Consider the following 20,413-nt stretch of genomic DNA (forward strand, 5'->3'; position numbering starts at 1 on the left):
AATTTTTCGAACTGAGTTTTCAAAGTAGGCGTGGCAAGCAAGTACTCCGCCAGCAGTGCAAGTGCGCGAATTGCCGGAGCAACCGCTAATCGGAGGTTCGCATACGTCGCGAATTCCGTCAGACCGTCCTTTATTAATTTCTTTATTTTCCCAGAAACAATGGGTAAATCATGGTGCGCTGACGTTGCGAGAAACATGCGTCATGCTGCCCTTGTGTCACCGCTGCGTTGCAGTGAAGCACGTCTTCTTTTCCGCAGGCGCACATTTCAGCTGACCACAAGACTACTTTTTTTTTTTTGCGCTGGCAGCAGCGAGTCTGGGGTGCTTCACCTGTCACTCGTTAGTATCGCTACACTGCATTGCCTTGTGGCTCCTAAGGGCCATAGTTTCTGCGGATTTGCAGCGAAATCGGGATCGGGAATTGGCACATGGCACCCAAAGTTTTCGAATTAATCGGGCTGCTACTGACCGCCACTTCAAGTTATCCTCTCAAATTTACATTGCAATATACGGGACTGCAGAACTCCTTTGAATTATGCGGGATTTTGAAATAACCAAGTTCGAATTGATGAGGTTTTATTGTATGCATACAATTGATGTGCACTCTTGTGCCACGCCAAACGCGAGGGCTGCAATCAGATGCAACTTCATTGCCTTTGGCTGTCATGCTGTGGCTTGCCAGAGATTCATTCTCAACATGCACACTGCTCACGGATTGAAACCTAACATCAAAACTGTAATAACTCGTATGCACAATCGCTCGAGGTAACCGTGTCATGTCACTATGAACGTGGCCCCTAAAGCTAATGGTGGCTCTGATGTCAGTACTTGAGCTGAAATTATGCTGACATGACTCAAACTGCAGATAATGGAAACGAAAGTGCATATGCGCATTACTGTGCCCTAAATTTTCACCTGTTAATCCGTGAACATCGTACTTCATTGCATTACATGCATACTTGCATGCATGTGCAACTTCACTCCTATGTGCTTATGCAGCTACTACATCTTGTGAGCAATGACAGTTTGCATATGCACGTGGCTGTGTGCTTGCGTACACTAGCACAGTGTTTCCAGAGTGCCTTTCCTGATATCGTCCAGCTACAGTCTTAACTTTTGATGCAACAGATATAACTCATTAACATTTTTGGGCTTCCACTCTTCTTGTAAGCAAATTAACACTACCAGTAAAATGAAAAATGTTTCTTTTAAATACTTAGATACTTAGTTGCAGCTGACAGAATCTGTGTTCATTCAATTTTTTATTGGTGAAGTCTAGCCACCTGCTGTCATAATAAGTGCGCATGTGCACAGGTATTTCTGTGAATTCTGATTACTTCTACTTTTAAAACAATTCATAGTCATGTCTGTGTGGCTTTTCACATATGCCCTCCCATTTCCTTACGTCCATATTATTTTAACTCTTTTCTTCTCTATCTGTTCCCACAGCCGCTGTACAGTAGCAGTGTGCGCTGGAAAATGTGGCAGTTACAGTGATTCTGGCCCTGCCTTTCTTTCTTCCATATCTGTCCTCCTTGATACAGTTGTCTACTTCATACTTGTCTGAAAACATCATCAACATGTGCTTGAAGACGTAGTAGCTGATTGGGCGAGTTGGTGATTCATGTTACTTAGAAATACGAGTAACTGAACAAGGACTACGAGAAGACAAGCGCTCGTTCTTGTCTCCTCGTAGTTCTCGTTCAGTTGCACGCTCGTATTTCCAAGTGCTTGAAGAGCTTGTTAAATCATTGAATCCAGTATGTTTGCATACTGTTTGTCACATGCTAGATTGAGTCTTCTTGAATACAAGTGTACAGCCACCTACATGACGTCAGCCTGTGCCTTTTCCCATACTTGTACAGGGTGTGGTGTTCACCTTTGGGTGCAACCTGTTTGGCCAGCTGGGCCTGGGCCGAACAACCAAGAAGAGCAACCCCCAGCGGCTTGACCTGGGAGAACCCGTGCGACTGCTGTGCTCGGGATTCTTCCAAGTGGTACATTGGACGTTTCATTTACTGTTATATTCAGTGTTACTTGGGGTGCAAAGAACAAGAACACATTGGAGGATGTTGCCATTAGGGAACTGCATTCGCTGCTTTTATTGTAGTGGTCTTGTTGGAAAGGAATGCTGGTGCAGTTTACTCACATGGTAGCACAACAAGGACAAAACGGATAGGACGGGGCAGGACAAAGCCATGTAGGCAAGTTCTGCAACAGTTTTTTTTGTGGTAGCATGCTTGGTATCGAAATTCAGTTAAGAGAACAGATAGCAACGCAGCCTACACGACAGCCTCAAAATGGCTATATGCTAGCTCTACTGAGGCCAACTCCAGCAGAGTAACTTGCATGAGGTGTGATGTGGAGTGTAGAACTAGCAGGTTTGGGTATAGTGATGAACTTGTGAAGCATCAGTACCATTTTGTACAGTGCCAAACCAGATCCCTGGGACTTCTGTATTGTGTGAAAACTTCGTAACAGAGCTTCGCTGTCTTTCATGTATGAAATTTCTCACATTTGCACACAACTGCGAAGGTTTTTGTTTTTTCATTATCCGATGTCGTACTATACAGAGAACATGAAGCGTCATGTAAGTGGTCACACTTGCATCTGCTAACCTGATGATCTGGTTCTACGTTGCGATTGGTTGTGCCATTGATTGTGTTTGTACAGATGAAGCAGACGTTCAGGCACAAAGCTTGAAGAGATGAAAAATCCTTACATACAGGGCGTCGCTGGAACCAATGTTTCAACCAGTGTTTACCCACAGTGACAGCCTCTATAGCACTGCACAGAACACCATGGCTCTCTTTTGCACAACATTTCTCCTCCTCACGTGGAGTGGGCTGCTGCTGAAAAGGCAAAGCATACAGCTGGGTGTATGACTGCAACCAGGCAAAGCTGGGTTTAACAGACATCCTACACACGTTGCATTGTATTTATACTTGATATGGACTGCACCAACGCATGACACTGCACAAAAGCCATTGCACAACTGCCCTTAACATTACTGTTGGCAGTACCGCACCTTCTCGCATTGAATGTGCTGCTGCAGAGAAAGCAGTGCAAACTGCAGCTTGCTGATTTTAAAAATTGCGCTAGATGATGTACACTCAGAAAGAAGATGTACAGGACACATCCTTTTTTGTATGTATGCCATCTTGCACAGTCTTTTTGTGCGCATGACGAACTTGCCCATATTTCCACTTGCAGAGGGGTATCTTGAAAGTCCAGCTGGTGCATGTTACTTTGACAGAAACAGTGTAGAGATGGGACTGACAGAAAGAAAGAAGCACTCAGCACAAGTGCTGCGAACAACTGAGTCCTAGTTTATTGCAACAGGAAAACATACACATAAAAAAGGAAAAAAATTACACCATCTCCCGCTAAAGGGGACCATGAGGTGATGCGAAGCCGGAGCACTTGCACGATCGCGTTCCGTTGGCGTTCGTTGGGCATGCTACCGACCTCGCGTCGTGGAACGCGAAGAGGGACGCTACGCGCGTCGTATCTTCCATCTAGCCTGGCCGTTAATTCTCACAGGGCGAGCGGGGAATGCGGTCGACAGGCGGGCGAGAGGGGGCAGCGTAGGAGAGGAGAGAGAAGGGGAGGGGACGCGCATGCGCTCGAGCTCATCGCGGCGTTGCGCAGGAGAGAATTTCGGCATGTGTAGCCCGCGTTTCAAAGGAAGAGTGGAAAGGGGGAAGGGAGAGGGGTATGGGAGAGGGAAAGTGGAGATGGGAAGGGGAGAGGGGGAAGGGGGAGGGTGAGTGGAGAGGAGGTGTGTGGAGAGGGTATGCGCATGCGCAGTAAGGGTGGTCACGCCGCACACCACCACGACCGGATTGAGCTCGGCCTTAAGATACTTGGCATCTAAAAGAAACAAGAAAGAATGTCACACGTTATGTATGTACTAAGAGCATGATGAGGCAACAAAGAACCATATTGTCCACCATGTATCAAGGTAACGCGGTTTAGCCTGACAGGTACGCAATTTCCTTTCCAAGGAGAGCAATTGAAGGCTCACTGATGCAGGTGTTCTTGTTGGTTGTGAACGCTTTGTACATTTGACACTCCACCGCCACTTTGATTGCACAGCTTGCCATCGAATTTCGGTGATCAGTTCCTGTTCAGTGCCAATGTCCGTAACATCGTTATCAAGCGAAACTACGAGATGTTTTAGCTAAGTCGAATTGTACGTTTTCCAGGCTAACACGTTTTCTCTTGCATCTTTTAAGCATATCACCGAGGTTCTACCATAATGCCATTTGTGCAGCTGGCGCTTCTGTCGTCGGGGCGCCTGGTGACGTGGGGTGCCAACCCTCAGAGCCTGCGGCTGCAGGCACAGTCGTCGCGTCGCTCGCGCCTCCAGGCAGTGGTGGCCCAGAACGAGCTGCTCTCCTCCCTGGCGGGGGGACCCCACGGGGGAAACCTGCGGCACCCGGCCTCGGCAGCGGCTGCCGCGGCCCTGCCCGCACCCGGCACCAGCCCCATGGCACAGGTATGCGGACGGCATCAAGCCATGTGGCAGTCTTCTTCTTTTACCCTGGTGTTCATGCTGCCAAAACAGAAAATAAAGAAATAATAATTAAAAAGATCATAAAAGTACAAAGTGTAGAATGAAAAATAAAATACATATAGAGAGTTGTTTGTAACTGTAGTAGGCACTGTCTAAAACAAAATAAAAATTAAATGAAAACATAATGAAGAATAAAAACAAAAGCTGAGAAAAAAATAAACACGAAATAGAAAAGAAGATGTAGTTGCCGGCGTATGTGCATACATGTCTCTCTCAACTTCTTTGCTTCAGTATCTTTCCAAATGAAAACACATGCGCAGGCATGGGCATAGCCAGAAACCTGTTCGGGGGAGGGGGTTTCAATTACCCTTGATATATGTTTGTGCATTGTTTGTATGTCTGCGTGTGTACCATAAAATGCCGAGCCCCGGCATTTTACGAAAAATAAATAGAAAAATAAAAAGTGCCCATCCATGTTTCTAATGAAATGCTTTATTTATTTACTGCTTTTATTCCCCCTGGTCACTGTCGTATCATTGAAGCAGCGGCCGGTTTGACCTACATACGACCGGCCACATGACAATGGAATTTCATAAACAACATTAGATACGCATTCAGTGTACTCATTCTTGTGGTTCTTTTTACACAAGCGATGCTCGTCTTGAAAAAAAATGTGGCCGCAGGGGAGGAGGGGGAGGGGGGGTGCTTGCTTGGCATTTTACGGCATATACACATGCAAAATTTAAAAATTAGGAGGGGTTTGAACCGTTCAAACTCGCCCCCGCCTACGTCATTGTGTGCAGCTGTGCTGAAATTTCGCATTAAGGAGTTTCATAATCATTGGATATTATTTTCTGTTCACATCCATGCTATGCTCAGATAACAGAGAAAGCACAGGCATGAAAGTTACAAATTCGTCTCAAAGCAGGCAGTGGCCTGAAAAAATGTAGGACTAGAAAGAAGGTCTTTCTTTTCAATGAATCAGACATCATAAAGAGGAAGTTTATTGTGCAATTACGAAAATTTGTTACAGAAGCGGTTCTTGTCTGGTGGCCTTGCATGCATTGCTTTTTCTGCACTGTTGCCTGCTTCCAGATGTATTTTACCAGTCATTGACGCTGCAGAAATATGCTGGCAATGAGTTTGGAGACTACAGTAGAAGCTCGTTAATTCAGATCTCACGGGACCAGAAAAAATGTCCGAATTAACGGAATGCCGAATTATCAAAAGTATTAAGAAAACAATTAAGAAATGTGTTACATCAATACACTTTCATTTTCTTGACGAATACGTAAATCCTGTACTTATTTTGCATAAGAGAAGTTTAAAAGCCGCAATTTTCGTTATTTTGTGACTTCGTCCTCAATGCAACCACGGCACCAGACTCCCATGTTTAATTAGCTCAAAACGTGCTCTGCACCCCACCCTTATTATCTACTGTCACCACCACCACGGGCATGTGACGATATTTCTGTCGCAGGCAAAATGGCCGGGAACTGATAGTCCATCTACTGCGATGTAGCAAGCGAGTTTTATGTGAGCATGCTGACCACGGCTGAAAGCTCTTCATCTTCAAGAACTTCCACAATGTTTGAGTTTTGTGAAGTTGCGGGCACATTGCATCAAGTTAAAACGGAGCCGCTGAGTTCCCGAACCGCATGTGGACAAAACCGTGGTCACTAACTGATGAATATAGCGATGCGGATGGCGCCACGGCGTTTCGGTTGTCTGCGAACGCCGTTTTCACTCATTTGCATCGCACATTTGTGGTGCCTCGCGCTCGGCGCGCTACGAAGATCGTCCGAATTAACCGGGTTGCGGCCAATTATGACTGAATTAACGAGAGTTTGATGCCATTAAACAATGCATATGTTGGCCGGGACCAGGGAACACAACCGAATTATCTGATTTTATGAACTAACGAAGGTTCATTTAACGAGCTTTTACTGTACTTAGACTCCCAAACAGACAAATGTCTCAGTCGTAAGAGAAATCAGGACTTCCTTAATTTCCTTTCATAGCAGTGATTCCACTCCTGCGCCAACTGCGCTAAAGTGCGCCAAATTGTATTTACTGCGCCATCCTGATAATATCGACGAAATTTGCGCCAAACTGCGCCAAAGTCTCGGGTTTGGGGTCGTCTATCACCGGCAATCGCACCGCCGGCGCGTCAGAACATGTGCCGCTCGATCTTGGGGCTGCCAATAAAGTCGCAATCATGGACCAAGAATTATTCCGCTGAATAAATAGCGCTCGCGCGTGCGTCCCGAGTAAGCCACGATGCCATGCACGGTGCCGACGCAGCTTCTGTTCTGCAAGTCGGCTCGACAGCAAAACGCGCTCTCCGCAGAGGCTCGTGACGTCTAGGCCTATCGGTAGCGAGAAGGTGCGACGGCGATTCATCGGCGGACGTCGTCTGTTCCAGAAACGCTGCTGATAGCTCGTTTCAAGCGTCGCACGGCACGTAAGGAAAGCAATATCTCCTGGTCGGAGCAGCCGCAAATGCGCAGCTGTCAGTAGCGGGCCCGTCGCTGACGGCCCACAGTGAAGCGGCTACGCCATGTTACACGTCCGCCCTCGCTTTCGGGGGTCATAGCCAACGGTTAAAAAGAGCGAAGAAATGAATGCGATACCAAAAAATTGTATTGTGAAACGAAGTAAGACTAGCAGCTAACTCTTTTGGATCCTATCTCGCGTAACTCAACAAAACGCTGGTTTAAGGGAAAATGGCCCCTCCAGGAACCGAAGCGTTTTCTTGCTCTGAGTTTTCTAAACGCGAAGTAAGCGTTGAGAGCACAGCAAGTTTACGAGCCGTCTCCTGATGCCTCGAGATAGCGCGCGCGCAAGCGACTGCGCCCTTCGAAAGATGCCCCTCCCCCCTTCCGCTCCCATGGCGTCCCTTCATGCTCCTTACGAAAGACGGGCGGGGCGTTTCCTCTCTGATCAGCAGTCGACGGCAGGCCCGCACGCGGGAAGATGTTATCTCATGCGCTGTCCGTGCGGCGGAGACAGACGGCCGGCTAGGTTAATCTCCGCTTCAGCCGCGTTCGTCGCCAGCGCTCGCGAGGTTTTACCCGCGGCTAGAATGCGCGTGGTGATGTTATTAATTTGGACTTTATACGGAAAATTACGGCAACGGCGACGGCAAAAATCCGCCGAGAGTGTCCATATAATTGCTATCGCAAGGGTGAATATACGGGGCAGATTTTGCGCCCCCTCCCCCCCTCTTAGGTGATTAGGTGGGGGGGGCGCCCCCCCCTGCCCCCCCCCCCCCCCCCCTGTGCGCACGCCTATGCTCCTGAGATGATTTTTTCCATGAGATTTGCAATGAATCGAAATATTTCTAGCCTTCATAAGAGCCCCATAATAATACTCAGGTGCTTGAATGTTAATGCAATATGCTTCTGTATTGCACTCCAGGATGTAAAATTCGCTGCTCCAAAGTGCTCCCAGATGCAAAATTATCTGCTCCAAAGTGCTCCAAGATGAAAATTTTGCTGCTCCAAAGTGCTCCAAAACGGAAATTTTGCTGCTCCAAAAATTGCTCCAACTCACAAGTCCTCGGTAGCATCACTGCAATTGTTCTAAAGCTAAAACTTTCTTATTCTGGCCACGTCATGCGAGCTGGCAGTTCAATGGACAGAGAATCAGTGCCAGCCAAAGTGAGAGAAAACAAGGCTACCCATTCACAAGGTGGTTGATGGTATTTTGGAGCCAGTGAAGGAACGTCGAGATGGGTTTAAAGAACTTGTATCAAATTACACTACATAAGGGATGTAACTGCGCACCTGCAATGCAGCTTTCGTCAATTCTGTATGTGAATGCCAAAAATAAGGACCAGCTGTGGAAAACAGCTTGTTAGTTAGACGGCATCTTTGCCACTACATGAACGTGTTGACAAAACTCTAGAGGGTTCAAAGAAATCATTTCAATCTTTTTGTGTTAATATAGAGTTCATTTGAAGCCATGGTATAGATTTTCAGTGTGTTCTTTTTTTGTTGTATTTGAAGAAAACTGCAATTTGATTATGCTTGTTGAGTTGTTGTATGCATAAGTTTACTGTTAAATGTCTTGTATTGTAATTTGTTCAATTCTTGTACGTACAATTAGCGTGCTGTGTGATGCTTGTATGTCAAATTGCATTAGGAGCAGAAGTCTTCATCAGGCCGTATATCCTTTAGCTTCAGCATCTTTCTTCTGCATGTACATGGGAGAAACAAACAAATTGACTCATTCAAGTTCAAGTTAATAAGCGTAGTATATATTGAAGTGGTCATATTACTTTGCTGTGGTGTACAGGCCTTGCTCCATGGCCACCAGCGCCACCTGTCGCCCACTGAGGTGGACCTGTCGGCAGTACGAGGACCCCTGGTGGCCATGGCCTGTGGCTCCAACCACGCACTCCTGCTCACCCGGGATGGGGAAATCTATGCCTGGGGCCGCAACACTGAAGGACAGCTCGGACTGGGAAACCGGAAGGACCAGGTCAGTGTTTTATCATGTCTTGCGGTCGGAAACCTGTACCGACATTTCCGGACATTCTGGTCCGAAAATATTTTGCCGGTTTTGACCACCATGAAAGAAAAACCACTCTGCCAGGAAAACTCCTCAGATGTTTATTTTTGCAGTTGATATTGTGCTCAATCAAATCTTTCAGTGATATTTGAACAGCATGTGGTGCACGACAGCGGACTGCTGCGGGCATGTTGCATTGTCAGGAGGGGCCTGACAATGAACCGCAAAGGGTGATAGAACAATGGGCTTTTGTGAAACAGGGTTAAAGTGTTAAAAACAAAAATACTGGCAAACCTCATTTTAGTACAGCGGCATCAGTTATGGGGGGAACTGCACCCCCCCCCCCACATACACACACACAATTGGGGTTGTCAAGGTGACACTGCAAATGGGGGCTGCAACTCTTTGCAGCCCCCATCTCCCTTTGTTGTTCCAAACATGCTGTGTACTGCTTGAGCGAACTTCGTGTGAATAAACTTCTGAATTTTTGTCATTACAGTCACAGATTTGTTTTGCATGCCTTTAAAATTTACAATTATTTGCATTTTAAAATTTGCCATAATTTGTACATATAAGCCTGCATAGCCAATTTTTAAAGTTAGAAAGTTAATTGGGTTGAAGACAATAAGCTCACTTAATCATGAAGTGCAGCTTCGCTGGAGTGTGGATTTTCCGTGAGTACTAGATGATTTCACGGCATAGTCACCCCATGGTGCAGTGAAACCACCTGCTGAAGCAGTTAAATACACTTGCAATCTTGACAGTGAACTTATGAGATTGCATGTGTACACCAGAATTTCATGCTAGCTCTGTGATTGCCAGCAGTCGTGACAAATGGATTAGAATAATAACTGAGGCAAAAAGGATTATCAAAGCGCGATTGTTGCGTGAATGTGGTATCAGTATCATTATCACCGAAAGAGCTGCTTTGCCTGAAAATGACTGTGGACTGATGCAGTGTGTTAGCGCTCTCTTTATAAATAGTGTCTTTCATACTGAACATTTTTGGAAGTGGTGCCCTGTGTGTGTGATCTTTCTTTGTCTGTTGTCATCTTTGTGCCTTTTACCTTGGAACACGCAGAACCAACACACTCAGTTATCCACCCTAATGATTGACAAGGTCTCAGAGTGGAAACATAAATCACTGCCTTTGACGAAGCCGCCTTTGTCAACATTCCGCGCGTTTTTACACTGAGAGCTGTTATGAGATCACAACGACAGCCGCTTTTGGTGGCATGGTTGTTCGCCACCGCCGTTTCCACCGGTGTCTGAAACTGCTATCGTGCACAGTGAGTAAAAAATATCCAGGATCGAGCAGGATTCGAACCCAGGCCCTTTGCACGCCAGTCGAGTATTCTACCACAGAGCCACACCGGTGCTTGAAACTCCTTTGCAAAAACACTTTATACAGGTCTTATGTCGGGCAAGGAAGCTCATTAACAGATGCAATGTAGCGTGGTAGAACAGTAAAATAACAATCACACGTCACGCAATGCAAATACCATTACGATTGGGTGGCTTGAAGCTTTGCACACATTACAAAGCACACAGTCTTCATTGTCATCAGCCTCGGCATCAACAAAGTGCACATGATGCCTTGCAGATGCGTATTGGGTACATTGCTTCTCCATAGAATGATGAATAATGGCATAGTAGGCACTTCCCTACTTCGCAAAATTATGATGATTTATGGCCTAATAGGTACCTTGCAATTGTCGTTGTAGTAGTCGCCCCAGTGGAGTTTACAACGGGCTCTAGAAAGGCTGCTTCTCCAGGTTTCGCTGTGACTGTGCTGCATGTTCCACGCAGGCCTGGCACCTTTTCTTCTTTATCTAGTACGTGTTCCGGTTCACACTGATAATGTGTGCATAATTTGTGCAGAAAAACCCTCAGCTGGTGTCGCACCTGGCCCAGCGGAGCAAGGTGGCACAGGTGTCATGTGGCCGAGACTTCAGCCTGGCCCTGGACACCCAGGGCAAGCTATGGGCCTGGGGACAGAACGACGGTGGACAGGTGCGTTGCACTGCACATGTCATGTTTGTCAAGGCGAAAGGCTTAGATGCCTCGTCAAATGTGCAAAGTGGCTGTTGGTGTCAGTGTCAACACGAGTGGTGCAAGAAATCATCATCATGCGACGACGTCGCCCTATGTTGCATCAAGACATCACAGGTCACCAAAGTTTGTTACGTCATCATGATGTCACTATGACGTCATATAACATGACAGCGTATGATGACATCGTCACACGACATTGTCATTTGGTCGAAGGTGGGCCGATCCCAGAGGCAGCGCAAAACCATGTAAAGAGCAGAAAGCTTTCAGGTGCTGGATCAAGAAGAAAAAGAAGAAGAAGATGGCTTTGGCCTTCGAGCCGTGTTAGGCAAATGAGTGCATGAGGAGCCCTGTGACTTTTGTTATCGTGTTAATAAAATCATCCGTTGAGTCATTCTGAAAGCAATGGTGCATGCGTGCCTGTAAATATGGACTGGAAGGAAAGGGGCGCAAAAGAGGGAGGTGGTGGTGAAGTGGTGTTTGTAAGTAAGTGAATTAATTAACGCAAATAAAGATGTTCCTATGGCGGGATTAGCACCCTGGGCCTTTAGTGCTGAAACTCGCTGTCCTAACGACTGCGCCACAGGCACATGATTCGTAAAGCAGAATAGAACAGCTTTAAGAATGCATACTTGGAAAAGCAGGGCGAAAGTTATGGAGATGCACAGAAAAAGGACAAAGAGGCAAGGGCTGTCTAACAACTGAAATGTATTGAACAAAGCTGAACACACGAAAAACATAACACCATGCATTTGCAGGATTCTAAGTCACGTGGAAAAATTTGCTAAGCATGTGTACCTCGCAGTCTAGCAAACAATCTAGCTGGCTTTCCACATGTGCATTGATTCCAAGGTGCACACCTTTCTAGCTTCAAGAATGTCCCTTATGTTAGGAAATGCATTCAGGCACTTGGCACATTTTCAGCAGCGCTAATTCTTTCCTTGTGAACATCACCTGTGCAAGCGAGCATGTTGAGATGCTTGGCCCATTTTCACAGTTCCGACAGTTTGCTGTCAGTTTCATCTTGTGCATAAAGGTGCTAGGCCCTCACCACCACTGGCGGCGTAATCGCTCTTACTGTCTAGAGTTGCTCTACCGCCCTGGTGCACTATCCCCTCATAGAACATTAGTGCATTTGTATCGATAAACTTTCTTAAACTGCGGGACAAGATGGAGACACAAGTAAGAAAACATTCAGAACGCCACGAGCACATTTTTCTTACTTGTGTCTTCGTCTTCTCGCGCAGTTTAAGAAAGTTTATCGCAATGAACCAACTAGCCTGCCAGAACGTATTACTGAAGTGCATTTGTATCACTCTTGCCACAAAATTGATGCTGACTTTTTATTTATGGGTTTTGTACGTAACACTGATGAAAGAGAAGTTTTCAGGCAAAGGAAAACGGGTTGGGAGTGCACATGACAGTCACTCTCTCAACTCATGATTGGCAGCTGATTGTTTATACTTTTAGAAGTTTCAGATTGGTGTGCTAGTGCCAACCTGCAGAACTGAAGCTTGAGGCATAAAAAAAAATAAAGAAAAAGTCAGAAGGCACTTAAAGGACCCCTGACACCGAATTTGGAAACGCGAGATGCTTGTGTTGTTTGATAGTATTGCATGCGGGGGCACTTCTGACCGATTATGAGTGACGAGCATTGCCTTTAAGATATTTTAATTTGGTTTTAAAGTAAGCCTGAGTGCTCATCTGAACTTTGAACTCCTATCAACATAACCACTAGTATGACGTAGACGTAGGCCCCTTGTGACGTCGCAGAGGTAAAGCAAGTATTGTCAACGTCACAGACAGAAATACGCGCCGTGCACTGTGGTTATAGTGAACTAGAACCAACTTATAGTGAACTAGAACCAAGACAAGACGCGCGTAGCGTTTCTCTTCGCGTTCCACGACGCGAGGTCGGTAGCATGCCCAAAGAACGCCAACGGAACGCGATCGTGCAAGTGCTCCGGCTTCGCATCGCCTCATGGTCCCCTTTAGCGGGAAGTGGTGTAATTTTTTCCTTTACAATTCACTACAGCTGCTTCGACTAAGGTGCAGCTACCATATTTCAGACGCCAGTGATACACCAGCTCACGGCGTCTCACCGTTCTTCAACGGCAGCGCCAAGTAGTGCTGTCAGCACTAGACGCTTGTAAAAAAATAATAATAATAACTGCCGGGTGGCAACAAAAAGAGCAACACATAGTGAGTCCACTATAGGCGAACGCATCGGAGCGCTAGAAAAAAGTGCAGCCGCGATCCTTGCGGCGAGGAGACGCGTTCGGTTTCAGCCGCTTCATTGCCAGGTTCCTCCATTCAAAACATTCGCAACCTCAGCGTCTGCCACTTGCGAACCATCGTCGGACTCGTTAGACGATGAGTAGGGCCACGAATCTGCGTCTGACAGCGATGACATCGTCTACCACGTGCTCGACGAGCAGACGAACTTCTCCAACTGGCAGCTCAACAAGCGCGTGGCTGACGTCACCCAATAATGAGCGTACGTCATCACGCGGCGCTAGTTTCTTATCCTCTTTCGGCGCGTTTTGAACCTACGCTAAATAATTAAGGCTGCTAAGATTAATTAGACATCACGTAGGAGCATTTGCGGTGTCATTCCGTGATTACAAGACATAGACCTACTTATTGCAACATAAATGTCACAAACAAAAAATCAGCTGTCAGGGTCCCTTTAAGAACGCTTGAACAGTATGACCCGGAGATATTGAAATAATAGTTGGCGTAGATACACAGAATCCTGGTCATCAAACGTCCGATTTCAACTAGTTATTGTTTGAACCTAATTATAACAGAGGTGCATGCAACATGAAAATACTTCCATTAAATCACATAATCATGATAAGCATACACTCATCACAATGTTGGCAAAATATGCCTCTATACATTTGTTTCATTGTTCAGGAGAATTATGCTATTCTATTGAGTTTATTACTCTGTGCTTGCCATTTATGACACTGGAAGAGCACTGGTGCAGGTGTCTTTCTTGCAAAGCTGCCTTACTGTCATGAAGCGATCTTGTTAAGTATTTTAACACAATAGCGTTAAAGAGCTCTCTTCACGAGAAATTCCGGTGTATGCATCGTTGGTTGCGAGCAAAAAATGAGCGTTGTCTGTGAGTGAAAACTCAAGATAGTCGCAAATAAAGAAATAAAAATCTTCGGTTTGAATGGGAATCGAACCCGGAACTTCTGCATGGCAAGCAGGTGTTCTACCACAGAGCTGCACCCGGGCTTGAAACAGTTTTGGAAATAAACCCTATACAAATGTCGTGTAGTGTGAGGTGCATCCATAAAGCATGTAATATTGTGTGGTAGAAGCGTAGAATCGCACCAGGCGTCAAAACACGTGACTTGCACAACGAGTGCTTGGTTGGAAGGCCCACCAATTACAAAGTGCGCAGGCAAAATGAATCATCATTAACAGCGACAGCATCAACAAAATGTGCAGTTGTGCAGGTGCACATGTTGCCTTACAAACGTGTAGTAAATGCCTTTCCAATTCATCAAAGGAAAAATTATGGCATAGTGGGCACTTCACAGCTATACTTGCAGAAGGCATTCTAGGATAGTTTGAAATGGCCAATTTACAGGCGCACAGACGTTCCTTTTCTTGCAGCACGGTTGAGGAATGCACCGAGAACCGAAGCCAGGCTAGCGATTGAGAAGGTGATGCAAACGGGGCCTGATTACGCTGTCCCGTTCTGCTCTTGAAGGTAAAGCTCAAGCGTCCTGCAAGTTTTTTTCTGCCACGATTAAACTTGTAGTATAAGTACACCTAGAATCTTCGGCTGATGAAGGTTTAGTATGATTTTTGATGTAATGCACTTTGCTTGGTTGGAATTATTCATCCATTCTTATGCAAACCAAATGCACTTTCGCAGGACAGGTAGTATGGAGAAATACTGTGTTCAATTTTCTGGCATGATAAAACGATTGGTCCTATATGAAGAATATTTAGCTTGGGGCAGACCTGTAGGTACAACATTGCGAGCAGTCTACATCATTGCAGACTTGAATCCTGTTGTTTTGAAACTGTCATTATGGCAGCACTCAATATGGCATCTAGATGAAAAAGATAGCAAAACGTTTGGTTTGAGACTTAAGCAGAAAGCAGTACCATTGCTGGCACTGTTTGTGCAAGAAAAATGTTGACAAAAAGAGTGCCATTGTTTGTTCCTTCATTGCATTTTTTTTTGCACCATTTCCTGCTTAAAGATGGCAACCATGTATGCCGTGATTTGGTACTTGCCCACTGGGATACTGCTCAAGATTCAGTGTGAGTGTGACGATTTGTGGGCGCTTCCCAGCTGGCGTGCAAGGTGCCGACGGAGGAAAGCTCGGTGCGCCATCTGCGGGTGCTGTCGAGCCGCATGATCACCATCCGCACCAGTCGCTGCCTCATCACCATTCCCCAGGGACAACGCACGGGGGAGGTGAGGCCCATCGAAGTCACCACCCTGCCCCCAGAGATCACCCGGCCACCCCCGGAAGACCTCGAGCAGTCGGTGAGTTAGTTCGCGGAACAGTGCACAGCTTGTAGAGAGGATAGTGGACTGTGCTGGCTGGTTTTACGTTACATACCAAGTGTTGCAATGCGAAACAAGACTTTTAGGACTGTCAGAAGATGAGGACATATTTGTAGCCCTATTGTCTTGTTTTGCACTGCAGTGGTACTGTACAGAGCAGTGTCAAGTCCATTGTTTTTTGTGTAACAGTTTAAACCTTTCTGGCTTGTAAAATTGCCACTCAATGTTGAATTGCCCACGTAGAAGTCGACCAGTTGACATTGATGCGACCTCTTTCATGGCTACTCTCTGTGAATCAGCCTGTGCTGACACTGCATGAGAGTAGGCTTGTGCGAATAGTAAATTTTAGGTTCGAAGCGAATTCGAAGCGAATAGTGATTTTGGTCGAATAATTTCGAATCGAAATCGAATAGTATATATCACATATAAAGAAAAACGAGCATATTTGTCATGATCCAACCAACCTGCACAACGTTTCTTTAATAATGTAACAAGGCATGTGCAAATGTCATTCTTTCAGGTTCAAAAGTGGAAGCAACTTTGAATAGTAGCAGGGTTTGGCTTTTGGAAGAATGCAAGTGATAACCTGTAAAATATTGCCACGCCCACTTCTTGTCTTGTTTTGATGTATTCGGGTTTGACCGGCAGAGACGGTTATCAACGCTCGACGCTGTCCGCGAAGTAGTGTTCTAGAAGCGTCGCGATTGTAGTAGATCGGTTTGTTAAGATTGCGCCCCGCACGCGAATGTTCCAGCTTTGTCTAGAGATTACGCCGCCACCAGCGATATTGCTGGAAAGTTCGATAGCGCCTGTATAAAAGACTACGCGCGTGACCGCTTGTCAGTTGATCGACGGACGACGCCCTGTTCGCCGCTATCATTGTACAGCGGTGAGCACTGTTAGGGTGAACACGCAAGCGCGTGGCCGACGACACTATCAGCGCCGCGTAACAGCCGCATCGTTGGAAACATTGCACATGCGCAGCATGTGCTTTGCGATACACTCTTTCCACCACGCGCACTGCGTCATAGATATGCTTGTCGGGGATACGCTTGCGTGCGCGCGGTGGAAAGAGTATTTCGTAGAACGCATGATGCGCATGCGCAATGTTTCCACCGATGACCGTTACGCGGCGCCGGCGTGTTCACCCTAAGAGTGCTCACCGCTGTACATCGTCGATACTGGAGCCGACTATTGCGTCATCAGTGGGCCCTTCGCCACGAAGTTGAAGAAAGTTAAGACCGCTTGGGAAGGCCCCGGAATCCGCACCGCTGGAGGCCATCTGATAACGCCGATTGGTGTCTGCACGGCGAGAGTCACCATCAATAACCGGACTTATCCTGCGAGCTTTGTAATCCTACAAAACTGCTCCAGGGATGCAATACTTGGAATGGACTTCCTAAGTGAACACGGCGCCGTCATCGACCTGAGGTCCGAGTCGATAACACTAACCTCAGATAAAGCGCTCCCGTCCCGCGCGACGCCAGGGAACGCGCCAGGGAACGCTGGAACGCGGCGGAATGGTCACCTGCTCTTCTATCACATTGAATGTGATAGAAGAGCAGGTGACCATTCCGCCGCGTTCCAGCGTCATTATTTCCGTCGGCACCGAAAAAGCTGAAGACATCGAAGGTGTCATCGAGAGCGATCAGCGTTTGCTGCTAGACCGTGACATTTGCGTCGCGAGGGGCATATTGCTCGGTTGCATGAAGGAAAAGGAAGCGTGATGCTAACGAACTTCAGCCAGGAATACAGACACCTGAGCAGGGGCACGACGATTGCATACATCGAAGAAATCTTGGCCGTCAGCGATGCGTTTGCCTTTTCAGATTCTGACGAAGCTACGACGACGATCCCTGAGCCACCCTTCGACGTAAACCCAAGTCTTCCCGCTCGCCAACAGCAACAGCTCCGACGCCTTCTGCAGGAATACAGGGACTGTTTCTCGTCGTCATCGCGGGTCCGACAAACGTCCCTTGCTAAGCACCGCATCGTAACAGAAGAAAATGCTCGACCACTCCGCCAGAGTCCCTACCGGGTTTCGACGCGGGAACGGGAGGCCGTTAAGAAACAAGTCGATGAAATGCTACGCGACGACATCATCCAGCCATCCAATAGCCCGTGGGCGTCTCCCGTGGTGTTATGTGAAGAAGAAGGATGGGACCCTACGTTTCTGCGTCGATTATCGTCGCCTGAACAAAATCACAAAGAAGGACGTGTACCCTCTCCCACGGATAGACGACACCCTGGATCGACTCCACAACGCTAATTACTTTTCGTCGATGGACCTCAAGACAGGCTACTGGCAAATTGAAGTCGACGAGAGAGACCCAGAAAAGACCGCCTTTATAACACCGGACGGCCTGTTCGAGTTCAAGGTCATGCCTTTCGGTCTTTGCTCGGCACCTGCGACTTTCCAACGAGTCATGGATACTGTATTAGCTGGCTTGAAGTGGCAGACTTGCCTTGTCTACTTGGACGACGTCGTTGTGTATTCCTCGAACTTCGACGAACACCTCCAGCGACTTCAATCCGTACTTCAAGCAATCAAGAACTCCGGGCTCACCCTGAAGCCAGAAAAGTGCCGCTTCGCGTACGAGGAGCTCTTGTTTTTGGGTCACGTGATCAGCAAGACTGGAGTGCTCCCAGACCCGCAGAAAACAGCTGCCACCGCCGCTTTCCCGCCACCCACCGACAAGAAGGCCGTGCGCCGATTTCTCGGCTTGTGCGCCTTTTACAGACGCTTTGTCAAAGACTTTTCACGGATCGCCGAGCCACTAACGCAGCTCACGAAGACCGACGTCGAATTCAGGTGGCAAACAGCGCAAGTCGAAGCATTTCATGAACTGAAACGACGCCTGCAGACACCTCCGATACTTGCGCATTTCGACGAATACGCCGATACGGAGATTCACACCGATGCAAGCAGCATAGGACTCGGCGCCGTACTTGTGCAGCGGACGGACGGACTGGAAAGGGTTATCAGTTATGCTAGCCGGTCGCTGTCTAAAGCAGAGGTCAACTATTCCACAACAGAAAAGGAGTGCCTCGCCATCATCTGGGCTACGTCAAAGTTTCGCCCCTACCTCTACGGCAGGCCCTTCAAAGTTGTGAGCGACCATCACGCCTTGTGTTGGCTAGCTAACTTGAAGGACCCTTCAGGTCGCCTCGCACGGTGGAGCCTAAGACTTCAAGAATTTGACATTATTGTCGTCTACAAGTCCGGAAGGAAACACTCCGACGCCGACTGCTTGGCTCGTGCCCCCGTCGACCCACCAACGCCCGACGACCAGGATGATGACAGCTTCTTGGGAGCCATAAGTACCGAAGACTTCGCCGAACGACAGCGAGCCGACCCGGAACTGAAGGATCTAGTGGAATACCTGGAGGGCAGGACCGTCGTTGTCCCAAAAGTATTCAGGCGAGGATTGGCATCATTTTCCTTAAAAACAACGTCCTCGTAAAGAAGAACTTCACTCCGGCCCGAGCCAGCTACCTTATCGTTGTACCTTCGGGACTGCGACCAGAAATTTTGCATGCCCTGCACGACGACCCGACGGCTGGACACCTCGGACTTTCCCGAACGCTCGCACGAGTACAAGAAAAGTACTACTGGCCGCGCCTTGCCGCCGACGTCACTCGCTACGTAAGGACGTGCCGAGACTGTCAGCGACGGAAGACACCGCCCACAAGACCAGCAGGCTTCCTTCAGCCGATCGAGCCTCCTCGGCGACCATTCCAGCAGATCGGGATGGACCTCCTGGGGCCGTTCCCAACGTCGACTTGCGGAAATAAATGGATCGTCGTGGCTACCGACTACCTCACCCGCTACGCCGAAACAAAAGCCCTGCCCAAAGGCAGTGCCGCTGAGGTAGCCAAGTTCTTCGTTGAGAACATCGTCCTTCGACACGGCGCCCCAGAGGTTCTCATCACCGACAGAGGTACGGCGTTCACGGCTGACCTGACTCAGGCGATCTTGGAATACAGCCACACAAGCCACCGCCGCACCACCGCGTACCACCCACAGACCAACGGCCTCACCGAGCGTCTAAATAAGACCATCGCCGACATGCTGGCCATGTACGTCGACGTCGAACACAAGACGTGGGACGCCATCCTTCCGTACGTGACCTTCGCGTACAACACGGCCGTACAGGAAATGACGCAGATGACGCCATACAAGTTGGTCTACGGACGGAGCCCGGCAACGACGCTCGACGCCATGCTACCAAACGTGACCGACGAGGAAAACATCGACGTGACCACCTACCTACAGCGCGCCGAAGAAGCACGACAGCTCGCCCGCCTACGGATCAAGAACCAGCAGACGACTGACAGCCGCCGCTACAACCTTCGACGACGCCACATGGAATATCAACCCGGTGACCGTGTATGGGTATGGACGCCAATACGCCGACGAGGACTTAGTGAGAAGCTTCTTCGACGATACTTCCCACGAAACACAAGAAAAGCTAGAAAACTTCTACTAAACATCTAGAAAGGAAACTCCAAAAGTATATTAGAAGTTTAGTTGAGATGTTATTTAGACGTAAGCAGCTTGAAAACTTCCTGTAGCTGTGCTAACGCCACGTTATTAGAAGTCTAGAAAACTGCTTGCAAGAATTCTAAAAAACTTCTTGCTAGATCTTTTTTAGACATTTATTTTTCATGCAAACCAGCTTGTTGAGGAGCTTGCCCTAGTCAATTCGTTGCATCATGCAGCCTTTTGCAATCGCGTTTTAGCTGTTCACTGTCAAGCGTAATAGGTAAAGGGATGCCTGCGT

At 47.6% G+C, this 20,413-nt stretch overlaps 1 protein-coding gene across 1 annotated transcript in view; it reads left to right on the forward strand.

Moving 5' to 3' along the window:
• The window catches only part of LOC119372285 (uncharacterized), a 115,835-nt gene that overhangs the window by 64,548 nt on the left and 30,874 nt on the right, over nt 1-20,413 (forward strand). Inside the window, exons 21-25 of the mRNA XM_037642761.2 lie at nt 1,866-1,997; nt 4,277-4,501; nt 8,819-9,004; nt 10,916-11,047; nt 15,411-15,608. Coding sequence (XP_037498689.1) covers nt 1,866-1,997; nt 4,277-4,501; nt 8,819-9,004; nt 10,916-11,047; nt 15,411-15,608 — 873 coding nt within the window. The remainder of the gene's footprint in view (nt 1-1,865; nt 1,998-4,276; nt 4,502-8,818; nt 9,005-10,915; nt 11,048-15,410; nt 15,609-20,413) is intronic.

Source organism: Rhipicephalus sanguineus, chromosome 10 (genome assembly GCF_013339695.2).
Source record: "Rhipicephalus sanguineus isolate Rsan-2018 chromosome 10, BIME_Rsan_1.4, whole genome shotgun sequence".
NCBI lineage: Eukaryota > Metazoa > Arthropoda > Arachnida > Ixodida > Ixodidae > Rhipicephalus > Rhipicephalus sanguineus.